The sequence below is a fragment of the Chiroxiphia lanceolata genome, chromosome 13 (genome assembly GCF_009829145.1).
Source record: "Chiroxiphia lanceolata isolate bChiLan1 chromosome 13, bChiLan1.pri, whole genome shotgun sequence".
In the NCBI taxonomy this organism is placed as follows: Eukaryota; Metazoa; Chordata; class Aves; order Passeriformes; family Pipridae; genus Chiroxiphia; species Chiroxiphia lanceolata.
Genome location: NC_045649.1, coordinates 14,770,051 through 14,793,003, shown reverse-complemented (window position 1 = coordinate 14,793,003; position 22,953 = coordinate 14,770,051). Strand labels below are relative to the sequence as shown.

Here is a 22,953-nt window from a genome sequence, read left to right as displayed (position 1 = left end):
CGGGGCGGGGCCGCCCGCGCGCGGGAGCGGCGCGGGGCCCGCGCGCGGGGCTGGAGGGGCGGGGCCGCGGCCCAAAGGGGCGGGGCCAAGAACGAGAAGGGCGAGGCCGGGATGAAAGGGGCGGGGATAAGCACGAGAAGGGCGGGGCTTGTGTCGGAAGGGGGCGGGACAGGGGGCGGGGCCCCGACGCGCACCCGGAAGCGGAGGGCGCGGCACGTGGGACATGTCCGGGGTGAGCGTAGCGGGGACGAGACCGGGATCCCAATCCCGATCCCGATCCTGATCCTGATCCCAATCCCGACCTCGGTCCCGGCCCCGCCCCGTTCCGCTCACGCCCTCCTTCCCCTCCCCGCAGATCGTGCGGCGGCCCGCGCTGTTCGGGCGGCTGAAGGCGGCGGTCATTGGGATGGTGCACGTGGGAGCGCTGCCAGGTAAGCGCTGGGCGGCACGGCCGGCGGGGTCCGCACCCGGACCCAAAGCGGGACCAGGACCGGGTCCCCACTCGCCGGTGTCGCCCCTTGACCCGGCTGCAGCCTCCCCGGGTAAAGCCCGCGCCGCTGGGAGCCTCTTCAGTCCCTTCAGCCGCCGCCACGGGCCGCTCGTGAAGTGCCCTAAGTTTGGGCATCTCCCCGTTTCAGAGGGAAAAAAAGGCAGGAGACGGTTCCCCGTTAAGGAGCAAGGCTGAGAAAACAAAGGTTTGGTGTTGATGAGCTCAGTGTTTTAAGAAGCAGTGGCTAGAGAGTTGCACGAATAAGCATTAGGACAGGGTACAGGCTGGATAGAGCTGCCACAGTGGGAAGCTCGGACAGCAGGCAGGTCTTTGCCAGCTTGGCCTTCTCGTCCCCCTTTCCAAGGACTCAGGGGGAGCGGAGCTGATCACAGCAACCTTGACGGGCTGGTGCGCAGAGCTCACCCTGCTCCAGGTTTTCCCAGCAGCAGCCCCCAGGCACTGTCCAGCCTTCCCCATGCTGTGAAATCTGACAGAGCTGTCAGAGGGTCAGCACAGCCCCCATTTCAGACTCTCACTCCCTGATTTAGGAGCCTGAATATCAAAAGCTACTTTGGAGTTGATCTTAGTGGAAACTCATGGAACTCCAACAAAATCCATGTGTGTTCATTTCTGCCATGGAACACTTAATGCTGAAGGTCAGATACGATCAGCCTTGCAGATTCAGGATAGCTTTAACTGATTTTAAACTCACTGGTGTTTAGCACAGGTATTCTGCAGACCTAGGGGTTGGTCTTGCCCATAGGTTGTACTGTCCAGAACATCATTAATGCAGGATAAATTATAATAAGTGCAGGAATAGCAAGCTAAGAGCAGACCTGGTGCAATAAGGGATTATAGCAGACATTCTTCAAGTTTATGAATTAGATTTAGGAGCTAAATGGTTACAGCAGATGTGCCAAGTTCAGCTAAGGAAAGAGAAGTCACTAAGGTGTGTCACAAGGAGACAGAGCAGCCTTTTAGCAAGTTTACCCTGTATCTCCCTATTTCAGCCTGCCAATCCCTGTAGCTGTCCTACCCAAGAGCTGTCCCTGCCCATGTGTTTGATTTGTGCCCTGGAGTATGCAGCATTATTCTTGCAGGGACACCAAGAAGTTCTCTTCCATTGACCCAGATCGTTGATCAAGCTTGTCAAGAAGCAGAAGCTTACAGGGATGCTGGAATTGTAAGTTTTGTTTCTTTCTTCCTGTGGCAGCCATTGAACAAAACCACTTCTGCATAGCCAATATTTTAAATTGGTCCTGTACTTCATCAAAAGCATCTTAAACCACACGGTTTAGGGAGATGTTTAAATGCATGTCTTTTATTTCAACACAGTAAGTAGACCTTCCAGATTACAAAGAAAGCTGTAACATAAGTATCACTTGCACCCAAAATAATTTAAAAAGTTTAGATTTAAGTTGTACAATTCAAGTTAAGTTGGATGACCATCAACTTCTAAGAGTCAAGTCCATTGAAGGGGTAAGAAGAAAAAAAAGGAAAGTGGGCTGCAGCACGGATTGTTGGTGGCATGGCTGTAGAATGCTTCATCCATCCAGTCTGACAAGCAACTGTATTTTTGGGTCTGTACAGCACTCTGGTTTCAGGGAACCCTGGAGAATTGCCATGTGCACAGGTGATACACTGCATCCTTACCTCAGGCACCTGTAGGGTGCAGGATGACCCCACCTTTGTGTCTTTACCAAAACAGCACAGATAACTGAGGGACTGAAAAAGTAAAGCTTAGGCCCTTCTCAGCCCTCTTTAACTCTTCAGGCCCCCAGCAGCAAATATGCCTCTGTTTTGCACATGCAGAGGAGAAGGCCTGAAAGGCCAGTCTCAGCTAGAGGCAAGAAGAGGCAGAATTGCTGTTGGACCTTAAGTGCTATAGTAATCTTCATAGGTCAGTAGATTTTAACAGGGTGTGTGTCCTTTTGAAAGGTCAGATATGTTTTAAACATTTCATTACACCTTGTCTAGGGGTGTTGATGTGCTTTTTCTTTGACCTGCTCACAGCATTGTGAACATTTTATGGTGGTGTACAAGATTGAAAATATCTTAAGTGAACAAGCAGTCGCTGCTGTTTTCAGCAAAACTTCAATAACAGGCAAGTTGAAACAGTTTAATGTATAAACTAGAGTGATACTTTACAGAGGGAACAAAATTGAATGCAAGAGCTTAGTCTAAATTATAAAAGACCCAGGTCAAAATGCAAGACAAGTCACACAAAGTAGGTTATGGGCAGAGCACTTAGTAAGGCTAAATTAGACAAGAATGCTGAGAATAGAATTGTTTTGAAAGGACAAGCAGCATTCTAATAGAATGATGTTTACATAGGTGGGCTTCAGTGCCTGTGAACAAGATTAGCACATGCAAGATGTCCACCCAGTTAGAGTAGTCTTTAACTGCAAGTTGAGCAGAATGAGTAAGTTTTCTTCCTTTTCATGCCAGCTGAAAGAACAGGTGTGAAATAGCTTTGTTTTCTGTACTGTCACTTTATATTTTGTTGTCACAGGATCACCATGGGGTATAATGTGATTTGATCTACGTCAGAGGAGTGGCAAATACTAGTCTCTGTCTTCCTGTGTCAGGAGAAGTGGTTGCACAAGTAATCTATAGTTCACAAAGCCATTGCCCCACATTCCACTGCCTGTTTACCCATTTCCCTTATGTAATAATTACACATTGAATCCTGGAGCAGCAGGGGGAAGACACCAAGTATACCCGAAGGTGAGGGAGGGTACAGAAGCAGTTACTTACACTGTTGGCCTGCACAAAGCTGGAGCAGCTTTAAGACAAGCTTTAAAAACAGTACTAACACAAAACTTTACTTTGGCTTTTAAACTTCGTCTTTTCAATGGTTGTAATAAATTGGGCAATTCTTTGAACTTAAATATATTTTTAAACCTACCTGTCAGATGAGGTGAATGCAGTCGTTTCTCTACACATTTGGACAAACTCAGGGCTTAAAGTTATGCTTAGTTTATTTCCTGTAAAAGGCACTATGCATTCCACAGCAATCTTCATTCTAAAGGTCTATACAGAATAGTGTTATGGCATTATAACAAACAAATCCTTTATTAATGCTATAAACATCAGAGATAATCAGGAGAGCTTCTGTAAGTTCAGTATGGTTGCCTAATGCTTTCTGCAAGTCACTTCTTTAGTTTTTCTGGTACTTTAAGAGAAATGCGAGTTTTCATGATAAATATTTCAGGACCTTCCCAGCTTTTGCACAGAGATCACCACTCTTCCAAACTGTCCTGCTTTTGTAGTGAGAATATATTTGTGTTTCTTGCTCGGTATTCCAAGTGAACTGTTAAGCTGTCTGTTTTTCTTGTGGAAGAAGAGCTGGAAAAACTTAAAGGGTTTTTTTTTTTCCATGGATGTTTCTACTGACAGTGTTTCCAAATGCTGCCTACAGTAGCCTTTAAGAAGATACATAACCATTTGCTGCTATTAGATGTTTACATATTGTCTTAAGTTGCTTGAATTGCTGTTCACGTGGAAAAAGGAAGTATGTGGTCTTGCTCACTCCATATGCATTGCACTTGGAAGTAAATCCTGGTATATTCAGAGGAAGGTGACTTGTCTGACACATTAGCAGCTTAACATAATAAATATGGAAGATTTGTGATATTAGAGCACAGTAATGAAAACAAGTGAGTGCTCAGTTAGGAAGCCATCTGTGCTCAAAATGTATATGCTTTGTACTTCTGTGTTGCTAAACAATGAAATTCCCTAGGCAAGATTTTGTAAGCAGCAGAGTATGGGGCATTATAATCCCTCCAATTTGTACATGCTTTTGTTTAAGATAGATGCACAATATATATTCAAGTTAGCTTTTATTAATTCCATTCAGCCTGGCTGGCACTTGCTTTCTAGCCAAAAAGTAGAGCACAAGTTGCCTCTGATTTCATTGATAAAGATTATTTGACTACAGGTTGCTGTTTCCTAACTGTAGCTACTTGAGTACCTGAATTAAAAACAGTTGTCAGTATATGTTTTACATTGATTTTTTTTTTTAAATGAAGAGTTTTAAGCCTTCTACTCTTATAACTACAGTGATAAGTGGAACTCAAAATGCTTACAATTTATTAACAATCAAGACAGAATAAACTGGTATTCCTGTATGGAAGAATATGGGTAGTTATCACTTGGATTACAGAGGTGAATGTTTCAAATCTTAACTATGTTACAGTAAAATAAAACAGCAGACACCCTCCCCACACCTGCCTCCAATGGTATGTGCAGAAGAACATAGGATAGTTACCTCTGTTAAGGCAGTGATCTGCTCTAGAGGTGAGTTTTTAAAGGAATTGTTGGGAACCTATGCTTGGATACAGCAATTAAATGCTCTGCAAAGGCACTTGATTTCCTTTATAAGGGGCACATGTCTGTGGTGGGGGAAAAGCTGTAATAGCCTTATTACACACCTGAGCCTGTAGAATAACAGGTGTGGTGCAAACTCCCCCTTTCCTTCCTGCAGGACAGAGTAGGGCTGTTGAGCTTGCAGAGGTGTGTGTTGGTGTGCACGTTTGCAGGTAAAACCTTTATTTTTGGGGGAAACACGGGGGTTAAAGTTTCCCTGGGGAAAAGTTATGTTACGTCTATGCTGAGTTAAAGCTTGTACAACTGTTGCACCTGTTGTGGTTTATAATGTTGTGGCTATTTTTGAGGCTTTTCTTCTGTGGTGCCTGTGCGGCTGAAGTGTTTTAAGAGGTTGTTTCTGTAAGTGGAATAAAGCTAAGGAAATTATTTCTCTGTATAATCAGAGAGCTATTTAGAGCTATTTAGATGACCTATTTTTCAGTAGCTGACTGTGATACAAAGGGCACTTCACACATATGTAGCACTTCAGAAGTAATTCAACCTAAAAAGGAAATATATTGTTTGAGAATTACTTATAATAATGCTATTACATATAAGCAACACTTAAGTTATCTCAGTATTGAATGGAAAAGGAACACAAAAGGTATTTGCTAGAGTTTTGTCTCATACTATCTAAATAAATTCTGCTTTGGAGGATATAATGCAGTAGCTGTTTCCACAGACTTCTAAACTATAAGCTTAAGTTCCAAGAACTTTAATTTAGCATAACTGGTTTTTTCTCCCCATTTTAATTAGCTGTCTGATAGTACAGAAGTCTGTCTTATATACATATCAATTCAGTAAACACAGAAATCTGTGGTGTTATATTTTTATATAAAATGTAAAAGAAAGCTTTGACTTAATGCCTCTGTAATTCAGCTTTCTGTATTGCAGAACATATGTTGTTCTTTTTTTTAATTAAACAAAACAGACTACGCAAAAGAACGTAGTCTATTGGATGGTACCAAAAGAATAATACATTACTAAAGTACTACCAAAAATATTCACTGTAATAGTGGACCTTCAGGCCATAGGAAGAGACAGTTGCTGAAAAGTGAAGATAGTAAGTTTGAGGCAGAAGAGAGAAATTTTGGAATCCTCCCATATGCCTGCATTTTGAGCTAGAATTCAATCAGATACTTGTTATGCATAGTACTATGGCTAGGTTTTTTATAATTTATTAAATGAATTAATTCATTAACGTATCTAATGGAATAATTTGCTTTATGCAAATCCTGAACTATCAAAGCAGTAGCAACTCACAGAAAGCTCAGTTTCACTGTGGAATTGCTATGGAATTCTACCAGCCCATTCTCTTGCTTTTTTTGGCTGCTATGTGGCTCTTTGGGAGCTGAACATTTGAAGTCCCATTCCCAGTCACCTTTCTTCCTGTGTGTCCTGTTGAGGTTGATTCTTGGCTGCCTGAAAGCCTGGGGCTTCTGTCTGGCAGATCCTAGCTCCTGGCCCTTATGATAAGCTTGGAGTTTCCCAGATACCCAGATTTTGGTGAATTCTGCCAAGTAGATCATTCTTAAGCCAAAGGGCTTCCAGATTTTGTGGTCTCAAGGAATTACCTGTTTTTGGTGGTTCATTGCAGTTTTTGAATTTGTTTTGTTAAAATATTATAGTTCTGCATTAATCCTTTTGCCACATTCAACTACTGACCAACTTTGTATTCTTGCTCAGCCTGACCTGATTATTTATGTGTAGAGAGAGCAAAAGACCACGGGATTTCTATTTCTGTTGGTATACAAAGGATTCTGTAGTTGTGCCTGACACACAACCATTTGGTCAGTTCAGTTTGGTTGGAACAGCCCTGACTTCAGCCTAGAGGAACTGAATAAAAATTGGTCCTTTTTTTTCCTTTCAACTTCTGAAGATGCTGTGGGTTTTCTTAGGGCAGGTTGTCATCTCTGTCACGTGGCTACCTCCCGTCACAGGTACAGAAGTGTGGGTGTTACATATTGAATTGGACATAGAAACAAAGTCAAGGACAGATATTTTGGTTGTTGTCATATCTGGTTTTCCTAATTCAGGTTTTTTTGGACTGGAATTACGTAGTTAAATATGTTGATGAAGCACCAAATAGTGCATAGGTCTAATGTGAAGTGCTCATCATAGCAGGTCACCTTGCCCATTAATAGGTTGTGTCCCTTTGTTTTTTAGGTAGCGTGTATTTTGTGTGTTTAAATATTCAGCTGTAAGTAATTTGGTAAAGGCAGCTGTGCCCTGGTGCACTGAACATATGTGTGTCACGTGCTTGGGCTGACCATGTTGTTTCATCAGATTATGTCCATTCTCAGTTCTCCTCATCCTCAGTGTTAGGTGTTCATTTATGATGTCTGTGGCTTAGCCTGTAATTCAGCCATTAATAAAATGCTGACTGCATTTTATATACTGTCTTACCTGCCAAAAGGGCTTCTACACTACAATAAAGATTAGAGAAGCATTACATATGAAAGTTTATGAAAAAGGAAATATTTTTACTTTGTTTCCTCTTCCTCATTCTGTGTTATTATTAACCAAGATGCTATGTTTAATCTCTATTGTATTCCCTCCCCACCCTCTCAAATGTTTGTTTTGGTTTGGTTTTTTTTTCTATTCTGGTTCAGTTACAATATCTTTGAAATGTAAAACTCTCATTTTAAAGGATTAAGATGTGTGATAAGATTCCAGAGAGCAGAATTTATTTTCTATGCGTGCAGTTAGTTTGTCTGTTAAACTTTTTGAATTTTTAGAATGATGCTCATGACAAATATCTAGTTTCTTTTAATATTCTCACTGCAAGTGCAAAATATCAGGCCTGGAATATGTTTCAAGACTACATTTTTACTTTTGTTATTAGTCCTTGACAAAATTATATGTGATTTGTTGTTGCAAACTTCCTGGAATACAACAATTGGAAAAGTGCATGGTAGCAGGTAATGTACAAAGATTTTCAATAAATTGCATAAATTATATTAGCAGAGTATTTTATCATCACTCCAGTGTTTGCTGAGAGTATGTCCATGTGGAAGGAGAGGTCTAATAGATAATAAATAGCAATATCTTTCTTCCAGTAATTCTGAATATGGAATGGGAGAAATATCAATAGTTAATACTACGGTATTAGGCGCACTACAAATACACACAATAAACAAAAAATTCCTTTATTTATCCAAAATAACACTTATTTTCTGACATTAATTGAATTGAAAATTGCCCTGATTATCTCCAAATCCTCCGTTATCCAAATATACTCAATATCCTGTATTCCCCGTGGATAACTGAAATTTGACTTTACACTATTTTTAATGAAGTATAAGATTTAACTCATTTGCCCATAGTTCACATTTTAGGATGGATCAAAGGAAACCAAATTGATGAATGCATAATTAAACCCGCATTTATTTCTCCTCATGATTTCCCTGCGAATACCGTGCTGTTGATGAAAGCACTTTTATAAGTGGTCGTGTGCATCAAATGCATCAACGCAATTTACTGCAGATACTCCTGCCTTTGAAGGAAAACCCTTAAACTCGCGTGCCTCTTCATGCAAAACAGGATGAGGGTGAACTAGCCACGTGTTTAAAGTTCCTTTTTGCCCGGTGTGATCGTATTTTTTTGTTATAACAATCTCCCCAGGATGGCTTGATAGTGGAAAACATGCACGACCTCCCGTACACGGTGTGTCCTGGGCCGGAGGTCACGGCAGCGCTGACAGTGGTTGGTGCTGCAGTGAGACAGAGCTGCCCCTGTCTCCCACTGGGTGTCCAGGTCCTGAGTGCTGCAAACCAGCAGGCAATAGCAGTGGCTCTGGCTGCAGGTAAATAGAAATGACTCATCAGTTATTACTGCTGTTTGCCGTGGCATTTACTCTCCGCAAATTGCGCGTTGTGCTAACATAGGTACCGTGAAAAATGAGACATGAAAAGCTCACTGTACCCTGAAAAAGCAGAAATTAGATTTTTGAGGAAGATGCCTGCTTGATTGTAATAGATGGTACTTGTGCGCTGCTTCAGTTGGAGGCAGCTGAAAATCCCAAGGCCGCTGCAGCAGCTTTCTAGGTGAAACCTGTCTAAATGTAGTGATTAGTTTAAACCTACTCGTGTCTAAAAGCTACCTTTGGTGTAACTCTATTTACTTCACTTAAATTGTATTTGAGGATCAATTTAACCCACTGTGGTTAAGCATCCTGTTTCAGCATCTAATAATATGTTGTTGCTACTACTGTTATCCATTCAAACTAAGTTTTCATTGTCTCCTTTAATGAATGGATGGAATGAAGCTTTTTATATAATAACAAATAATGAATGTACAGATAGCCAAACTACTTAAATTGCATTTGGGGGAATTAAATATAAATTAATCTATCTTTATTGCATGAATCCTAGACTTGCTAACCTTTCTGCTCCTACTGCTCACCAAAGTAATTTTAGTTTTTCATATGTAACATTGCATGATGTAAAGATGGGGGTTGGCTTAATGTGGAAAGCTTGTACTTCCTAAATTCATAAATTGAGGGTTAATGCATGTTTTTTGCCCAAATTGCTTATGTGACTGCAGTAAGGATGCACATTTTTGAATGTAAAAATTTTATAGAGCCAGGCAGAAGATGCTGGTGTTAACCGAAAACCACACTTCAGGTAAAATAATATAGGGTAACCTAGCTGCAGTGGCAGTTTTAATTATGCTGAATATATTCTGAAAGGTTTACATTCTTGTTAGTAGATGTGTTTTGGTCTCAGATTTGTTTTGTGTGCTCTGAAATCGGAAGTTGCCATTTTCAAAGCCACTTGACAAACTGACAAAACCTGATTTTTATTGCTGCAGCAGAACCTGTAGGAAAACCTAAAATAAAAACGCTAACAGAATCCAGTTTGTTTTGGAGATTGCATTCATGTGGGGTACTTGAGGGACATAGGTGTTTGCAAAAATAGTACACACCTTGTTTTTAAAAGCAATGGTCAGATTGTTAACGAGTTATGCATCCTTTGAGGAGCAAAAATCATCACTAAATAAGGGATATAGTGCGGGAACAATGCACTTCTCTTCTCAGCAATTATTAATGAGGGAGAGAATTCCTGGAGGGCTTGAGTTTTGCTCAGCTCTACTACTGTTCTGCACTATTTGCTCTGTAACTGGAGAACACCAGCCAGGAAGGGCCTGTGTTTAATGCATTTCATTGCACTTCTCTAAAAATGATTGTCTCAAGTTCACTGAACAGGAAAGCAAAAAAAAAAAAAATCACTTTAAGCAAAATCATAGTAAAGTGAGTGCTACTTTGTAGGCAGCAAACCTCTGAGTAGTTTTTCTGTAGGAACCTAGTAGTGACTTTAGTGTCAATACAATTTTAATAGGTGGATATTAATAAAGCAAGTCCTGGGTGCTTTCACTACAAAAATAACTTGCTAAAGGTGTTTTAGCTAAGAAGCATATGTAGCATCTTGTACTATGACTACTGTGCAGTCATTTCATTTTCCCTGTGGAAATTCCTATCTTTGGTAGAAATAACCACCCTGAAGAGAACCACACGGGGAATTTATAAATGGTCTCTAGGAGAAGGTAATGATTTTATTTTGTAAAGGGCAGGAGAAAATCAGCAGGTTTACAGTGTGACTAGAAGCTCAACTTCAGCAACATGTGGTTGTGCTAATAAATGTGTTGTGGGTAGCCAAATAGTAACAGATGAAATTACTGAATTTTCCCAGCAGCTTGGCAGATAGATCTGAAAATAACAGTAATAAATCAGGGGATGAGGCATCTGAGGAGGTCGGGATTTTCTTTTTTTTTTTTTTTTCCATTTAATTTGGTTCTTTAGGAAACATTTATTTATTCAATTAGGCATTAAAGAATGGAATGCCAGCAAAATTGTGTTTGTGCTGGGTGCTTCAGCAAGGGTGTGGGGCAATGGTAGGAGGATAGTGGGGGACTCGCTTTTGAGGAAGACAGAAGCTCAAGTTCCTTGAGCAGACCTTGCTGTGGCTGGTTACTTGATTCCATGTTTTTAATATAACCTTAAAATTCTGTTTATTAGGTTTCATTGGAAACTTCCTGTTCTTGTTTTCCAGTGAGACTACAAAATGTTTTGTTCCCATATAAGTCAGAAATGGGACTGCCTAGTAACTATTCAGCAGCTATTACTTTTCAGCTTGCCAAATGTGAAAGTAAGCAGTAGTATCATTCTCACAACTTTATGAGCGTAAAAATGAATTCATTAGTGGAATCTGATTATGGCTTCATAAAACAGAAGGATAATGATATGGTGCCTGCACCTATTACACTTGGTTAAAATTTGTATTTTCATGGCCTCCAAAAACCCAGATCAAGAGTGCAGCCTTGTTAAACTAAGTACCATACTAATGTTCAGCAAAAAGTCTTAAATTACTACATTAAGGAAACACAAACCAAGTGTCAACAAACATGTAAGCAATGACCTTAATAAATGAAATTACTGAGTGAATAGCTCCTGTCTTGAGTTAAACACTGATTGCTGTGAAAGTGTAACATGTCTCTAGACCCTTCAATAGTCTTATGATTAGAGAAATATTTTTTTCTTATTTAAGTCTGAATTGTTCTGTAAGCTTGGGTGTTGTAATAGAATCTATAGGTTTTGTTCCCAGATGCAGAAGTCTCACTCACGCTGTTTGCAGTGTGTTTATTATCCAGTGTCTACAAACACCTGTAGCTGTACTTGTGGCACACTCTTGACTTTGGATCCTGAGAATATTCCGTGCTTTTCAGCTGCTAATCTCAAGGCACAGGACAGCTTGCATTTCATTTGGCATCCATCTGTGATGTTTCTTGTTAGCTGGAGTCTGTGTTGCTAAGCAATACAGGCATAAGCTTCTGTTTCTGCAACTTCAGGGCTTTGGGAGTGAAACTGAAATTTTAAAATAAACAGGCACCTTCTCATTTGGTAAATACATTTTCAAGATCATTTCTGTTTGTATCTGAAATATGCTAGGGTGATGCCTCTGTTGCCTAAGCAGTTCTCTGGTGGGTGGGACTGCATTCTTGATAGCTGCTTCCACATGCATTGCTTTCCTTGGTATGATGTCAGCTCTAATTAAACGTGCAGCTGATTCCAAAGCTGGAGCAGCAGCAGAGCTTCACAAGGGCTTGGAAGAGCCCTCTAAAGCAAACTGGAATAACAGCAAAACTGCACAAGATGAGCGCAGAGCTTCTGTGCAGATGTTAAGTGACAGGTGAAATAAACTTCAGCGCTATGAAAGACTTGGGAGAAGAGGGAAGTGGAATAAGGGAGTCAGGATTCAATCTTGTGCCTTACAACTGCAGGCTTATTACATTATGGTCCAGGGCTTCAGTGTTACAACACAGATATTTCAGGGCTGTGGGAGGGGTCCCTGATAGTCAACGAATGGCCTGTGTGAAGTAATTATTATTTGTAATCTTCCTCTTAAATATCTATCCCACAAGACCTTCCTAGTGCAAAACATTAATGAATATGGTGGAAGCCGTGCTGCTAAGACATGGTAGAATTGATGATCAGGGTAAGTTTGGAGTACAGTGGAAAACGTTTTGCTCTTCCCAAACCCTACCTTTTTTCGTACCTTTGGCACAGCTCTACAAGTAATTTATTGATGTGGTGCTGTGTAGAAAACATGCTACACCGAGATGGAGTCAGATGGGTTGTGTTTCAGGCTGTGTTTCCATGCCTAATTTCGTAAAGAAAGATGACAATGCTATTCCTCTGTGCCCATGTCCTTGGTGGTTTTTGACCTGATGGCCAACTCGAGGCACATTTAACAGGGGGGTAGATGTTGGGGAAAGAAGTAATACAATGAAAGAGTTTCTTGAAAGAGGGAAGAGATGCAAGTTAATGACCCTTTGTGGAGAGAAAAGGACAAAGGAGCCGTGTTTTGACCTACCTGCTCCTCTGTCAGTGTGTGGCATGTCAGGGCAAGAGGCAGGGCAGGATTGTGCAGCTGCCTTTTCTGAGCCACACAGGAACAAACTGAGGGACTGAGAAAGAAGGGAACCATGGGGATAGACAGAAAATCGCTGGGCTCTATGGGAGAGATCGGAGCTAAAAGTAGTAAGATGGAAAGAGGTCAGAATATGGGTGAAAATAAAGCATGTAAAACTTAAATTTGTGGAAAAGCAACGTTGGTTAGTCCTAGAACATATGGAGGAACTTGTGTTGGGATCAAATAAGAAGGGCAGTAAGGTGGATTTTTGTTTGGATTTAGTATTTCTGTTTTCCAGTCTTTAAAATACTGCTTTTTATTGTTTTCAGGTCTTGATTTTATCCGGGCTGAAGGGTTTGTGTTTTCTCATGTGGCTGATGAAGGGATTATAAATGCCTGTGCAGGTGACCTGCTACGATACAGAAAACAAGTTGGAGCAGAGAACATTCAGATTTTTGCTGATATTAAAAAGAAACATAGGTAAATATAAGCTATATTTTTTGTAAATATGAATTTAATTGTGATCTTATATTTTTCCCCATTTTCTGATTATTAGTGCAAATTTAGTGTCAGGACCATTAATGATATAGGGAGTTTATTATTTAAGCAAGGTCTTGCAGTGCTGTTAAGGGATACATATAAAAATAAGTTTGCACCTGTAAGTTGCTGGTTGGTCTACCTGTGAAGTTTGTAGTTGTTTAACCTCTAGGATTTAAAAATGCAGACTGTAAAAGTCTTGCATCTGGTATTAAGTGAGATTTTATACACTTGTTTATATGCCTATTATGTGTAAAGAAATTTTTGTTTCTGGAGGTTATGTATCTAAGGTTATTTTTTAGTCATGTAAGCAGGTGCCATATAAAAGCATCCAAATCATAATATTTTGGCATTTTAAAAATCTTTCCTCTCTTTCCTGCCAATAGTACTGATTTCTTCTACTTAAATCAGTGCTGTCTATGTACAGGTTATGTTCTGTGATTATCAAACAGAAGGAACTTATGACAAACGAATCCAGATTCTTTTCTACTGCTACTTTATCTTACCTGTCACATGGTACTTTCAGCAATTTAGATGTCACTCTTTGGTTTTTTTTTCCCAGAAGAACTGCTCAAGTGCTACGTATTATACATGCTAAATAACCTAATTAAAATGTTTGTGTGTAGTATGTGAGTAATCATGAGAATAGCCAAGTCTGGAAGATCTTAAATATATAATAAGCAAGTAATAAATTTCAAAATAGAAAGTAAACAAGCAGTGTGGTCAAATTAAGCTTTTTCAGGTACTTTCAGAGTGTTTTCTTTCTAATGATTTTTGATATATATAAATAAAATACATTTCATTAGACTTTTCTGTAAAAGAAATTGATTTAATCATATCACTTTTTTTTTTTTAGTCTTTACAACTGGTGAATTGACATTTGGATTATGCTTCCCATTGTTCAAAGGGTGTGTTTTTTATGGAAGGAAGAGAGGTTTCTGTTTCTGGCAGATTCATAAGCTCAGAAGAAAATGTTGTTGGTTGAGGTTTTTAATGTAGAAAAATACACCTGCCACTGAGAGCTGCTATGCTCCTGCTCTTTAAATGAGGACAGACTATTTTTGTAGTCTGCTTGCTGTGTTGCAGCCACTTTCCATGTGTGAGTTTTAGGATGCCAACTACTCTTCAGCCCTTTTTCAGTGTCATTGTATGTGTTAGGTACTTGGGCCTGCCTTTCACCAGCTGCAGAAAGGGAGTGACTTCCTTTTCCATACACTGGCACATGTGCTGCTTCTGAATATGGCCAGACCATGCCCTCTCCCAAGTGTTGTCCATACAGACTGATCCATGAGGAGGTTGGTGCCTTCACCACTCATCAGTGCAACATGTTGGCCATAGCTGTTGTTTTCTATTTAGATGGAAATACAGAAACAACAGTCAGATGTTGAACCAGCAATGGCTGGAATTCTTTCCAAGTTTAGGACTGTTTAAATTAATAGCTGCTATTGCTATAGAGGTTTCAAAGTGTGTCACCCATACATCAAAGCCTGCTGTTGAACAGCTGGGTTGCAGGTAATTGATGCTTGTAATTGCTGTGTAAGATGATTCCTGTGATTATATCATAGGTAATAACTATACTTTCAGTTAGTCGGACTTGTGCAATGACGTGGAGGCTGTTGATTCTGTTCTAGGCAGCAGGATCTGATTTACGAATGAACAACCACAGCTCCCACTTGAAGTCAGAGAGCTCTGTGTGCTCAACATTTCTGAAACACAGGTGCTCGACGTGTAAGCAGCCGTCTCAATTGACACTTGGTGGCTCACACTCAGCAATCTCTCTCTAGAGGCAGGAGACCTGGAGCAACAGGCCCATCAGTTCTGCTTCCCTGATGGAAGTGGTGGTTGAGGTTGGTTGTTTTAACTCTTGCTTGGATTGCGATGTTTCTTCCCGATTTAAACCAGGACACTTGCCCTCGCTCGCAAAGCCTGCCTTTGGTTGTTGTGATGGAAACACAGTCCCTGCTGCAGGGTGAGTGTAACAGGTGTGTGCTGACAGTAACCAGGTCCTGCTGTTGCAGTGCCCACGCCCTGACGGCCGATGTCGGCGTGGCCCAGACGGCCGAGGCTGCCCAGCTCTTCCTGGCCGATGGGGTGGTGCTGACCGGCACAGCCACGGCTCTGCCTGCGGATCCCCGGGAGCTGCGAGGTGAGGGATGTCACACAGAGCCTGCCCAGCAGGCACTGAACTCTGAATTCATGTAGAAATCCATGTGTTCACTTAAGGGGAAACCTGCACGTTCCTTAAGAGGGGAGTTGGAAAAGAGGAAAGAGAAGAAACTCTTCACCGTGGGGTTTGGTTCTATGCAGTTTGAGCTGCTGTTCAATTCGGATTGGCTGTGGTATGTTTCTAAACAGAGGTTTGGCAGGACAAAAATGACAGTTATTTCAAGCTTTCATGTGATGCTGAAGCTTAAATGAACAAAAGAAAAATCGCTATTTAATTCCTAAAAGGTGGTAATAGAAGAAAAAGCTACTTTATAGCTTTGTTAGGAATCTAACTAACTATGAATCTTTCCATTGAAGAGGTGAGCATTTTAACCTTTCACAGTGAAAATTAAAGTCCTGCAAGGAAAGGGGCATTTTGATAAGGCAGCATTCCAAACAGTAACACCAGGGAAAGTACTGCTTGGAAGATTTTCAGAAAGAATTACAAGTTCATTGGTAGATAGGAGGATATTAACATCAAAATAATTTTTAAGTGGTGTGGACTTCTTATCGAGGGAGACTCATTTGACCTATGAGTTCTGACCTTTGCAGAAGTGCTATGATTCTTCATATTTTTATATTGGCATAAGTTTGGGCTGTCTTTATGAAACTGTATCGCTCCCATGCTAGAATTAAAGTTCCATCATGGGGACATTTAATTTTCATCACTAATTTTAATTTAGATTAATGGCTTGAATTTGAATGTCTCACTACATAAAATAGAATGTCTACTTTTAAGGTTTTACTCTTTCTGACATGCTTTAACATAGAAAGTTTTGAAATTCCAGTGCAGTGTATTGTATTCAACTTTTGTTAACAGATCAGCGTGAAAAACTTACTTTATTTGCCATAGATAACCTGAACCTCAAGCATGAAATCATTCAGTGTTTTCAGGGTTTAATATCTATCATACATGCTTAAGAGCATTTAAAATGAACGTTGATACACTGAACAGGTGATGATGAAAGCTAAGCATCCTTTAAAGACTGCAAAATTTCCTTAATCTAGAGCTCCAGACCTGCCTGCAGTTAATGTATTAATGCAGATGAAATAATTTTAAAAAAGGATTTGATAAGTCTTTGGGCAAAATCCTAGGTTAAATTCTGCTTTTGCATGTGTATGTGCAACCTCCACTGATTTCCTGCATCACAGAGCAAAACCTGACCTGTAGGCCCAGAGGTTTTTTGTCACAGAACTTTCAACCAGACAGTACCATGGCTTCTACTTTTCTTTCATGTGAACAAACATGTCAGTCTCTGTCTTGTTCTCCTTCTGGGTCCAAAGAACAAAATGAATCAGAGTTGGCAGCTGTAATGAAGTACACATTAATTTTGTGTTTGGATTTGTGTTATGAAAGCAAGAGTCTGCAGATCGTGGGTTTATTTTACTTAGATCACAGCATTTTGGATGTTAGCAGGCCCTCTCACGAGAAGGATGTTGTCTTAAAACAGTTAAGAGAATAACTTAAAAATCAATATTCCACAGTATAAGGAAATGACAAATTAGGCATATCTATGTCAGGAGATTCTTAAAAGGGATCAGATCTACATGCTGCAAAGTTGGTGTTGATGTGAGTGAAGTTTTGCATTTCACGAATTTATGCAGCCCTGGAAGTGCTGTGTTACAGTGATACACACAATTGGGCACCTTTCATCACACTGCAAAGCGTCTCTTGAAAGCAGAACCGAGAGACAGATGAGATTTTTGTCATGTCTTTTTTTTCAGCTTTGTTGTGCAGTAATACAGAAGTGGTTTTGCCTTTGTGTCTTTGTGTGGAATTGACTGACTTGTGATGGGCTGTGGGAAGTGAGTGTTTCCCTGTCAAGCCAGAGAACTCTGCTCGTACTTTGTGTCGCTGCTGCTTTCTCGCAGGCAGCTTCCAGCACCTCTCCTTGCAGAGGCTGGCAGGCTTTGCTCCAGGGCTGCCTGGGCACACCAGGGCACCAGTGGTAGATGGAGTATGAGGGCTGTAAACCAGACTTCATGTTGTTAAGGAGCAAGAATTATAGCTGAGTGTTTTCAATTATAATTCATTAACAAACCATCTTTTCATTTAAGAGGTTGTAGAAGTTTGTTCCAGTTTGCTGCCTTGTGGAATGTTCTTTGGTTGGAGTGTGTGAATCTACCAGATTTTTTCCTTTGGATATAACTGCTGCGATACCTGCTTTGCATTCAGTCTGTATTTTAAGTGACCAAAGCTTTGTGTAATGACTGCTGAGTTATCTCTTTGCACAAAGCAAAGTGCCTCAGCTGAGTAACCAGTGGAAAACAGGTACATAATGAAATCCAACAGCTGGCTATGACTGTCACCTCCTTAATTATTGTTCATAAAAGGGGCATCAAGACTGATTCACCCTCTCACCTTTTGATGGTCAAAACAGAGGCTGCTGCCTTTGTGGTACCCTCAGAGATAAACAGGAGACGTGAGCGATCAGTACTTTTTCTAAGCCCTAGATTTAATGGCAGAGAACAAGTCCTTTGAATTAAAAACCAAAAATGTGTTACAGTGGAGCATTACCATAAACAGTGTTGTGTATGGTACAGTGATCACTGCAATGAAAAAGCTGTTAAAGAAGAGTAGTCGAGCAAGTTATTGGCACCGTGGTGCTTATTTTTACGCTGCTCTTCGTCATTGTTTTCAAGCTAGGAGCATTTGGCCTTTATTTCATGAAACTTGTGCATACCACAGTTCAAATGCTTTCATTGTGCTTTGCAACCAAGCGCTATTTCATCGGATTTTATTAAAGACCTATCTGCAGCTGTGCTGCCACAAGAAAGAGCACAGTGCCCTCTAGTTACAGCCCATTGAAACAGAGAAACGTGCGAGTTGTGTAAACTTGTCTTGTTACTGTAACATCACAAAATTGTCTCCTTTTTCTCACTGTGTCAAAAAAAAAATCAGAAAAAGAATGCCTAGAAAGCTGAGAGATTTAAAGCAAAGCTCTGTGTTTAGAGACATTTTGACAGTGACTGAACATTGCCATACGAAAGCACATCTCACTGCTGTTGCTTTATTTTCTTTTGCAGGTTAGAGTTTGTATTAACACAGCCAATAGACAAATCACCTTCTACTAATCAACTTTAGGCTTGATGTGCTTGGAAAGGACTTAAAAGTAGCATCTGTAGCATTCCTAATGAGGTAACGCAGTCTCGCTGCACACTGAGCGCTCCCTTTGCCGTTCTTCACGTTGTCAGTCTGAATAAATCTCCAGCACAGGAGATGTGTGTGGACTCCATGGGTCATGTGTGGATCACAGCAGCAGTTGGATACCTTGCTGCTTTGGAAAGCTTTGGGGTGTTTCAGAGTTTCAGATCAGTCTCAGGTTTCACTGGGTTTTTCCCTTTGCCTGGTGGGGCTGAGTCTGCCTCAGACCCACGTGAACATGCTCTGTTTAATTATTTGGCTCTTCGTTTTTCCTGCTGATGTGAAATAATTATGAATCCACTACCTGCTAATGTGCCTTACGCACTTGTCACGAAAACAAATATTGACTTGAAGCCCAGTTCCTCTGGGGATACACTGAAATACTGCTGCACAAATCTGTGGTGAGTTGTAGCACCTTAATTTTACATTGGTATCAGTATAAAGCAGACAGGATATTTCTAAGAGCATAAAGATATTATACAAAAAAAAAATCTGATTTTTCTAGAACAGGATATCAGTAATCATGCTATAAATAACTAAAAATGAATTGTTTTGTTGCTGTAAGCAGAATGACTAAGAATATCAAATATGCATAGAAATAACTAAAGTTTCAATCATATTAGCATGATCCATCTGATCTGTTTTACATTTTCAGGAAGGGCTGTGTGGAATGATTTCATTTTTGTGTAAAAATGTTTTTAAGAAGGGGTTATTGTTCCTAGATGGAAAAATGGGAGGGCATATGACCTAAAAAGAGATTCAAGAGCATTTTAATTGATCCCCTTTCTTCAGTGAAGTAGGAAGGTGATAAATAATTAGTCTTTCCTGAAACATAATTAATAAGTTAGGCTTCTGATGAAACTTCATTTAAGCAGTGTTTTGAAGCAGACTTTTATTTGTTGCATATGTGCTTTCCTCTAGTTTCCTCAAGCTATAACCACCTTCCATCAGATAATCACCAGTTAAGCCAATTTATATGTTTATAATGGTCAGAAATAATGTCTCACAACATTTCTCTAAGGCATGAAGCATCCAGCCCTATGAGTGACTCTTAGGATGGTCAGTTTGAAATGAGAGGATGAGAAGGATGCTTGAACTGGGCTTCCCTCCCCTCAAGCTAGTACTGACCCAAGTTCTGCAGCAAATACTGTAACAACATTTCATTTATCTATGGGGAACCTTTCCATGCTCAAAACAACCATCCCTTTTTGGTTTTATTCCAGAAGATGTGAACTCTGGTAACTGAGCCATGGAGCAGTTTCTGCACAGTCAGGTCTGTGAGAACACACAGGTTTCACAGTGAACGTGCTCACCAGGACCATGGGCTGAGATCCACCCCTCTGCCTGACAGATGAAGTGCATCTATAATATTTTGAGCCTCTTTTTTTCCTATTTCTCCTTTTGGAGCTAGGTAAAAGGTCAGATAATTAAATAACACTGTATAAAGGAAAAATAAGTGGCTTTTTTGTTCCATGACATTCCTAGTAGTGGTAAAGACCACTTGTCTTTCTGGCTTTTGATTTCTGGAACACTGGTTGGAGCTGTCACTGGTGTCTGTATGATCACAGCTGTTTTTCATACAAGCAAATATATGAAGTGTTTCGTAGAACATAATGTAAAAAGTGACATTTTTTTTTTCTTAACAGCTGTTTAGAGCTAAAGGTGTTTTTTCTAGAGAACTTGTTTCATTCTGTAGCAAAGTAATAAATGCTGTGATCATGAATTTCTTGATCCCTTTTTTTGTTGAAAAACTAGGCAAATTAAAGTCTTTATCGACAGAGTTTCGAAGACAGGGTTTAACCCTAATTTTGGTTTTCTTCTCTTCAGAGGTTAAGCGTGCTGTGAAGATTCCTGTGCTGATTGGGTCTGGAGTGACTCTGGAGAATGTGGGGAATTACTTGGATGCAGATGCTCTAATAATGGGTTCGTATTTCAAGAAAGAAGGTTATTGGGCAAATGCTGTGGATCCTGACCGAGTAAAGAAATTTATGGAGCACATAAGTCCACTGAGGGAATGAGCTTGTCAGTAAACAGTACTTGCTTGTGTGTGTGTGTATAAATGCAGCACGGTACATTGTACAGAATTAAAGCACAAATGTGTGGCTGAATGGTGAATAACATCAAATAAAAATGCACATAATCTCCATAACTAGCTGGGAAACAAAGTGGTGACACTTTGCAGTGAACTGGTGCTCTGATGTTTGTTTCCAGGCAGCACATTTCTGTGGTGCTCAAAGCCATCACCAATGCAAACCCAATCCTGAAGGCTTGTGTGATATGTCCTCTCCTATAACTGAAATGCCTATGGAGTTTAAGAATTTGCAGTAAATATTCATCACAGGAGAGCTGAGTTCTGTTTTGCCTTTAAGTACAATAGGATGCACTAAGTTTACAGCTAAAAGTATTGTAAATTGGACAAGTTAATTAGCCTTTCAGTTTCCCCATCTGTAAAATGATAATAGTACCTGCATCACACAGGGGCAGTAAGACATAATGAATGAGTGGATGTACAGCACTTTCATCTCTTCAAATGAAGGGCTCTTTTAAAGTTCAAGATCATTATTTTTTCATTAAAATTGTGCATTTATTACAAAAGTGAAGTAATTGTATGAAACGCAGAAGTTTAAGATAATTGGGATATTGATTTACCTACAATACTTATTAGAGAATAAATGTAAATATTTAATCATATTTTGAGTAGAGTTGGAATTTAGTCAAAATGTTTTTGCAAAAATTGGAGATTTTAATAAAGGTTTATTATTTTTCAGCAAGTGCCTCCAGCTTTGTGCCTTTCCAGACTAGTATTAGTGATGTTAAAAACTGCCAGGTTCCTTCCAATACATGAGGCATATGATAGATATATGATATATGATAGAAACCTTTCTACCAAAGCTGACAGGTAAACATAGATTTTAATTTTTCCTGTAAAATGTAGAGGAAAAATATTAGTCTCACTCTCACTGTGTATGTTGTAAGAGATTCCTCATGAATTTGATCTTTCAGCTCTAAGGAAGAGTCAAAGAACCCAAAGAATACCTGTTATGTCATGGCTGTATAAAATGTGAGCAAAAGTTTTCATTCCTTGGGACTTGGAGTGAAGTTTGTCCTCTGGGAATTCTCTCTTTCCTTTGGCTATGCATCAAGCTTCTGCTGATGCTGATGGAAGTTGTATTGTAAATATCAAAGCAAGTACACAAACACGTTTTTGTGTCAGCCCATGCTGCTCTGAACAAGAGATACATCCCCTCCTTCCAAAGGCAAGAAGAGTTTCAAGAAATTTAGTTTTGTTTACCTAATGGTGATTCTAGAACACCACAGTTTGAGATTGCCTTCTCAGGTTTCTGTTTTCTGGGCCAGTCAGTCTCCCACACGACTCCCATCAAAAGCAATGAAATGTCTTTTGTGTCTTGACCTGCTGGAAAAGAGATTCTTTAGACTCTGTGACAACCATGGCTTTTCTCCCTTTTCCTCCTAAATACACTGACAGTTTCAACGCCTAGAAATCCTTTCAGGTACCTGGTTATTGTGGCTGATGCTGTTTTGTTGACAGGCATTTTAATCTGGTCCCAAGCACTTGTCCTCACCGTTCCTCTGGTGCCACCAGGAGCATTCCTGTGGCCTTATGGGGGTCAGGAATCTCATTCTAGCTGACACCCAACCCAGTCTTGTACCAGCCCCACTCATGGGAGTGGTGGGTGGAGAATTTAGGTCATCTTCCTCATTCCTTGCATCTGCAACTCTAACTCCAGGCTACTGGTGCAAAATTTTTTAAGGATCGTGAAGATGCCTTCTGAATCTGTGTTACACATGTTCATTCAGCCACAGCTTATTCACCAGGTAAAACATTGATCTGGTTTAGTCTTTAAATCCTTAGCCTGAGTAATGAGTGCCATTTTATGCCCTCTGTTGTGAAAAACACTACATCAAATTAAAAAATTAATTTAAATACCAGTACTGTCAGTGTGCTTAAGTGAGTAAATGTGTTTGATCTTTGTGCATTTAGGACTGTTTTTGGGCCTTTCACAGTCTGTATAGGTTTCCATACATCATTGCACAGAAGATTTAATGAAGGTTGTCCCAGCAGGTATGTACTAATACAATTGTTGCCAATTTCGAAAGTTATTTTCAGTAAACCTGTAAGCTGGAAGGCTGACATGCAAGCAATGAGCACTTGCCATCCGTGAGAAGAGTAAAACTCTTCAAGTAGTCAGCTGAAAACAACAACTGATACACTGCTTGTTCAGTGTACTGATAGTTCAGTGTTGATAGTTGTTTTCAAAGAATCTGGTGACTGTTGT

General features: G+C 40.1%; 1 protein-coding gene across 2 annotated transcripts; it reads left to right on the top strand.

Moving 5' to 3' along the window:
* The first annotated feature begins 191 nt into the window (after positions 1 to 191).
* On the top strand, positions 192 to 21,168 carry LOC116793448 (uncharacterized protein F13E9.13, mitochondrial-like). Of its 2 annotated transcripts, XM_032701311.1 has the most exons (8): positions 192 to 232; positions 356 to 431; positions 1,591 to 1,673; positions 8,483 to 8,663; positions 13,098 to 13,248; positions 15,324 to 15,451; positions 20,483 to 20,578; positions 20,867 to 21,168. In XM_032701311.1, the coding sequence occupies exons 1-8, from the start codon at positions 224 to 226 to the stop codon at positions 20,917 to 20,919; spliced, it is 777 nt and encodes a 258-aa protein (XP_032557202.1). In that variant the 5' UTR covers positions 192 to 223; the 3' UTR covers positions 20,920 to 21,168. The 2 variants fall into 2 exon arrangements, with proteins under 2 accessions (XP_032557202.1, XP_032557201.1); XM_032701310.1 differs by having other exon boundaries at positions 20,483 to 21,168.
* The last annotated feature ends 1,785 nt before the right edge of the window (positions 21,169 to 22,953 follow it).

Bases quoted from the DNA above. Each gene is read 5' to 3' on its own strand.
- LOC116793448 (XM_032701310.1), top strand. The intron at 1,674-8,482 runs GTAAGTTTTGTT...CAATCTCCCCAG, and splicing joins CTTACAGGGATGCTGGAATT to GATGGCTTGATAGTGGAAAA. The intron at 15,452-20,482 runs GTGAGGGATGTC...TCTTCTCTTCAG, and splicing joins GGATCCCCGGGAGCTGCGAG to AGGTTAAGCGTGCTGTGAAG.